At 38.6% G+C, this 6,471-nt stretch overlaps 1 protein-coding gene across 2 annotated transcripts in view; it reads right to left on the reverse strand.

Moving 5' to 3' along the window:
* Window positions 1-797: 797 nt before the first annotated feature.
* LOC107704621 (transmembrane protein 106C-like) overlaps window positions 798-6,471 on the reverse strand; it is a 6,258-nt gene continuing 584 nt past the window's right edge. For both annotated transcript variants that reach the window (XM_016507594.1, XM_016507595.1), the window contains exons 2-8: window positions 6,047-6,287; window positions 5,426-5,489; window positions 3,837-3,996; window positions 3,344-3,484; window positions 1,940-1,989; window positions 1,798-1,851; window positions 798-1,412 (exon numbers count right to left, since the gene is read on the reverse strand). In XM_016507594.1, coding sequence (XP_016363080.1) covers window positions 1,265-1,412; window positions 1,798-1,851; window positions 1,940-1,989; window positions 3,344-3,484; window positions 3,837-3,996; window positions 5,426-5,489; window positions 6,047-6,287 — 858 coding nt within the window. In that variant the 3' untranslated portion in view covers window positions 798-1,264. The remainder of the gene's footprint in view (window positions 1,413-1,797; window positions 1,852-1,939; window positions 1,990-3,343; window positions 3,485-3,836; window positions 3,997-5,425; window positions 5,490-6,046; window positions 6,288-6,471) is intronic.

Raw genomic sequence — 6,471 nt, forward strand, 5'->3', positions numbered from 1 at the left:
TGCTGAAGTGAAACCAACAGTTTATATCCAAAATGAAGCATTTAGCATGTGGAAATTGAAAAAAAAGAAGGTGGTTACACAAAAATACTAACATAGACAAAAAAAAGAGTTTATTTTTCTTCCCAATCTCTGTTCAAAACAAAAACGGCATTAAGCTTTTTTATTATCATCTTATTTTTCTCAGTTTAGACAATGAAAAATACAATCAAATCTCAAGGCACTTTAAGGAGATTTGACATAAAAATAGCAATAAATTAGCCAAATGTGCAACTTCACGTAGAAACAAATGCCCTTCTACATTCTCAGAAAAAAAGGTACAAAAGCTGTTACTGAGCCGGTATTTTTTGTACCTCTTTTACCTGTAAAGTTGCATATTGGTACTTTAAAGGTACATATTAGCACCAAAACTGTACATATTAGTACCTAAATTAGCACCTTTTAAAAGGGTACCGCCCCAAGAATAGTTTTTGTACCTTTTTTTTTTCTCCCTGAGACTAGCAGTAAACTGATTCTTATGGTTGTCGATTGTCTAATACATTAGATAAGACTTGATGAAACCCCTAAGTGTATGAGTGAGAGCAAAACATCCTGCTATTGTACATCTAATTTCCTCAATCTAATTCCTTTTCATGGCATCACAGAAGCAAAGTGATACAATTAATTGATTGTTTTGTAACAGTTCCCTCCTGAACAATGCAGTCTGAACAAAACATTTTTTTCACTTCACAACAAATCAAACCCTATGAGAACTTGCGTGCTATGTATGTAATTTGTTCTGATCCTTAAGTCTTTGTGACTGATGGATGGATTCGAGTTGATTGAGTCGCTTTAAAACCCATCGATCGGAGAAATGGCTTCCCCGATAAACACATGAAATCTTTGGCAATGCAGAGACAATTAGAGACATTTGCATAAGACATAATCAGGAATGCATAAAATATTTCACCGAACAGCTCATACATCAAAACAGTATTTTAAAGTGCACCACATCATTGACAATCCCTTCAATAATTAAATCTCCCTTTTTATCAATCACTGCAAATCTACATAACACCCTTTTTAGATTTTAGACTAATACTACAGCAAGTGAGAAGCTCTCGAAACAGTGAGTCTGGTTGATTACTCCATAAATATCTGCACTGAGGGATCAATACAAGCAATATCTTACATCATAGCTGCTCTGTTCAGTGGCTTCAGTTTCAGTGTAGCACAACATTTGGAGTCAAAATTGATGAAACCGAGCTGCCGTCCGCCAGCTGATGCTTCACCTGAGCAGTTTCCCAATCTGAGGTTTAGACCACACCATTCCTGAGGGCTGGTGGATGGTGGAGTTGGCGCCACAGTCGATGTAGCGGTAAGCCTCCAGAGTGTTCTGTGCCGCCCGCACCATGTAGGAGGTTTTCACAGAGGTCCTGGGGTGTATAAGAGAAGCGGTCAGGACTATTTCATAAGAATCTAGAGGAAAACCCTACATATACTCAGACAAAGCAAAAGGCACAAATGAGAAAACGGTTCTTAAGGACCACATTTACTGTGGCTTGACAAAATTTCACAGGCAAAATCCTGTCATTTCCGGAGTAATCCATGCGATCTGTAGCTGTGCATGAGGGTGAAAGATTTCCCCTTGTAGATTTTGTTTTCAAGTTGGTCATAAAAATCAGTGGCATTGACCTTTTTCACCTGTGAACTTGCGCAAATGTGACCACACCTTTATGCTTCACTTCACCTCCAATTTTCAAATGTAGGAAAACAGCAAAAGACAAAAAGGATGAGAAAATGTAGTGATGAGAAACTTACTGCATGAACACCACAATGTTGTGGACCTTGATGCTTGCCATGGTGCAGAAGGCACTGAGAAAACAGTTCAAAAACAGAAGATCAGACACACAGATTCATGAGATCAACTCGTTCATCCAAAGAGAACTGATTTGATACTCACTAAACGTAAGAGAGACTTCCTCCAATCTCCATGCTGACAGTGAAGTTGACCTGCATTAAAAAAAAACGTTACATACTCTACAACAGCACAACTACTATCTAGTACTCAACAATCTGTGTCTTTTCTCCCATAAATTGATCAGAAGTGACAGTACAGATATTTATAATGTCACAAAAGATGTCTATTCCAAATAAATTATGTTCTTTTGAAATGTAAAGCTGAAATTTACTCATCCTCAGGTTGTCCAAGATGTAGATGAGTTTGTTTCTTCATGAGAACAGATTTGGAGAAATGTAGCATTACATCACTTGCTCAGCAATGGATGCTCTGCAGTGAATGGGTGCCGTCAGAATGAGAGTCCAAACAGCTGATAAAAACATCACAATAATCCACAAGTAATCCACACCACTCCAGTCCATCCGTTAACGTCTTGTGAAGTGAAAAGCTGCATGTTCATAAGAAACTAATTCAATGCTTTAAACCATTGCTTATGGCTAAAGTAATCCACAATCCATAATAACGCTTCCACTAGTGAAATAGTCCATCCCCTGTTGTTTTCTCACATCAAAATCCACTCACATATTTGTTTAGAACTGTTTCAGACTGTTTTGGCTTGTAAACTGTGTTTGATCTGTGCAGATTTCTCTCCTGATTCAGACAAGATGACTCTTTCACTGGAGGAAGCATTATTATAGGTTATGGACTCATATTTTAGCTGGAAGTGATGGTTTAAAGTGAAAACATCTTAATGATGGATTTGTTTCTTACAAAAAGTTTTTCACTTCACAAGACACTAATTGATGGACTGGAGTGGTGTGGATTACTTGTGGATTATTGTGATGTTTTTATCAGACTCTCATTCTGACGGCACCCATTCACTGCAGAGCATCCATTGCTGAGACACTGATGCAATGCTACATTTCTCCAAATCTGTTCTGATGAAGAAACAAATCATCTTGAATGGCCTGAGGCCTGAGTAAATTTTCTGAATTTTTTGGGTAAACTATTTCTTTATCATTTCTATTCAAAGAATCCTTTAAAAAAAAAAAAAAAACTACCACGGTTTCCACAAAAATATCAATCAGCACAACTGTTTTCAACATTGATAATAATCAGCATATTAGAATGATTTCTGGAAGATCATGTGAGTACTGGAGTAATGATGCTGAAAATTCAGCTTTGATCACAGAAATAAATTACATTTGAAAGCATATTCAAATAGAAACAAAAAACATTAAATAATCATTTACAATATTAATAATGTACAATATTTTACTGTATTTTTGATCAAATAAATGCAGCCTTGGTGACCATAAGAGATTTCTTTCAAAATCTGAATGACCATAACCTTTTGAACAGTAGTGTACATTAGAAAATGGATGTTGGGCTCATCACTCATCACACCTGTCTCTGGCTGAGAGGCTGAATGTGGATGATGTTGTCTATCTGTTGAGATCCGATGACTGTCTTCATGTAGAGCACCTGGCAGCTCACGCTGTCCACCCACACCGTGAAGAAATTAGAGTTGGTGAAGTTCAAGGAGCTCTGTTTAAAACACACAGACACACACACAGACACACACAGACAGACACAGACAGACACAGACAGACACACACACAGACTTTAAATTACAGGTCTGACTGGAAGAGCTTTTTTTTTTTTAATTGAACATACAGTTTTTTGATGTCCAATTTAACTATTCTAGACTGGAGCTGCATTGAGAATATTACAAGTATAAGCTTTCACATTTCGACTTTGAAGGAATATGAATACAATTTGCTGAGCAGGGACAATTTTGGTTTCCAAACAACTTTTTAGAATAAATGCCTCAACACAATTTATTTAATTTCTTCATATCATTTAACCCATCATAAAAAAGAGATTTAAAAGAAGTTACCGTCATGTTGATGAGCACTTTGCTGTTGTTACGGTCAAAGTGCACAGTCACAGAGCGAATGCCATCATCAACGACCAGCACAGGACGTGGAAACAGGAAGAAAGCCACCAAAACAGATGCCAGCAGACACAAAATCACTGACAGCACCACATACGACTTCCTGCCAAGAGAAGAAATGCAAAATCATGAATCTATTTCGGTCTGTTAAGACATTTTTTTAGTGAGAGATAGTTCAACCAAAAATTAAACATTTAATTGTCATCATTTACTCACCCTCAAGTTATTGCAAAGTTTCTTTCTTCTGCTGAACACACACACACACACACACACACACAATATTCTGAATAATGCTGGTAACAAAAGAGTTTCTGGTCCCCACTGACTTACATAGTATTTTGTTTCCATAGAGGTCCACCGATTGATCGGAAAGCACATTAATGTGTTCATTCAGCCGACAGAAATCCTGCCGCGTCACACAGTTCTACATTAAATTACATTAAATTTGTTCCAGATCATTGTTAATGTACATAATGAATTCACTTCACCCTAGGCTGTAAAATTGTGTATTGTGCCTTTTCAGCAAAACATTTGTCTTTCTGTGGCTCTGATAAAGCATGCTTCAATTAGAGAGCTATAATATAGATTGAGCTTGCTCTTTCCATTTGCTCTGTTTTTTGTTTTTTTTGAACACTGAACTTCAAACTCATCTACGCCACTTTGTTCATTCTTGAAGTGAACTTTTGCCCGTTTGGTGATTAAATAAACTGTTTTAGACCGTCAACGCGACGTGTCCGGTCGATATCTGCGAGTTCTCCTAGATGCGGCGCTGCACTTTTGCGAGAGTATACATACAATATCCATATGTACAGCATGTAATTTCAATGCAATGGCCTTTGTGTAGATAATTAAAGGGGTCATATGATGCTGCTAAAAAGAACATTATTTGGTGTATTTGGTGTAATGAAATGTTTATGCGGTTTAAGGTTCAAAAAACACATTATTTTCCACATACTGTACATTATTGTTTCTCCTCTATGCCCCGCCTTTCTGAAACGTGTCGATTTTTACAAAGCTCATCGTTCTGAAAACCGAGGTGTGCTCTGAGTGGCCAGCTATCCAGTGCGTTGTGATTGGCCGAATACCTCAAGCGTGTGACGGAAATGTTACGCCCCTCACCATACTGTGATGCCTGCGGCAACCACATGTGACGACCCCGGGCTGGACTCCGCTTCGTCCACGGTGAAAGCCGATCCGGCGATCCACAGCGCGAAGTTGTAGTATTTCCTCAGCGACCAGCACGGATCAGCTCCAGGTATGACGAAGCGGATATCGTCCTCTTTTGGAAGGCCAAACAAAGTAGTTTTGCTTTTACAACGAAACACACAGCGTCTTCACGACATGGCGGCGGCGGCAACAATACTACAGCGAGAATAAAAGTTATGCCTTCTTTCTTTGCGTGAACATTTGGGCAGCGTTATGCAAATCTTCCCACATAGTGACGTAGACATCGGTTTCAGAATATCTACTTTTGTGTTCAACAGAAGAGAGAAACTCAGATTCATAACTGTGATGTGTGTGTGATAACTTACGTTCTCCGTGGCTGTAACCTTTGATCGCTGTAGGGGATCAGAGCAACTAACTCATTCAACTGCCCTGAAAGAGAGAGAGAGAGAGAGAAAACTTGATCAGAGGTTCAGATAACATGTAGAATCACACCAAAGTTCATGTGGTCATCTATACAACCTCATGACCTCAAGCAATAACATAGATTATCTGGTCTTTTACACAACACCCTATAACGGATGTGATCATTGTGTAAAAGTCTTTCAGAATTTAAATGCAAATTAAAGAAAAACTTTCGTGTTTGGATGTCCCTTCACTCAAGGTACCTAGTTCTTCAGCAATGAGAATTCATCAAGAATTACCTTTGACATTAAAGGGAAAAAACAACGTAAATATTATAATAATAAAATGTGCAGATGCATTAAAATAATGAGAATTTGTGGGGGGAAAGCTCAACTGTCACTGAGTAAAAGGTTTTATAATATTTAGTGAGTCTAATAAAAGAGATTCTAATACTGGGATCATTGACTTTGTGCATGAAACTTTTTTCCGTCTGGTTTTCAAGCTGAAATGTGACTTGGACATGTTTTAGCGAAATCCTTACTTTAACACTCAAATGTAAGATGTGTGTTTTTTCACATTCACACCTGATGGGATGCGTCCGGACCCCTGGCAGGTAGGACAGGTGATGCTGTCTTGGCCTGTGAACTCCACATATGGGAACTGGGCGATGTCCTGCTGTCTGTCCAGACCGTCTAGAGAGTCATCCCCACCCATCAGAGAGCCCTTGTGACTGGCCCTGCTGTGACGGGACAGGAGCGAGCGGCTGTGCCGGCACACAGATGCACCCATGAGAAGCACAACCCAACTCCAGCCTGATACCAGCAACTATAGACAGATGATCAGGAGTCAGTAAGCACATATATACAAGTAATACAAAAGTAGTCAGAATACAGTATATAAAATGAGTAATCTAGATTACATTACTCACTACAATTTTCATCATGTAATTTGTATTCAGTAACAGACTATAATTTGTGTGCAAACCACTCTGCACTGTTTCTGTATGACA

Source organism: Sinocyclocheilus anshuiensis, unplaced genomic scaffold (assembly GCF_001515605.1).
Source record: "Sinocyclocheilus anshuiensis isolate Anshui unplaced genomic scaffold, SAMN03320099.WGS_v1.1 scaffold2232, whole genome shotgun sequence".
NCBI lineage: Eukaryota > Metazoa > Chordata > Actinopteri > Cypriniformes > Cyprinidae > Sinocyclocheilus > Sinocyclocheilus anshuiensis.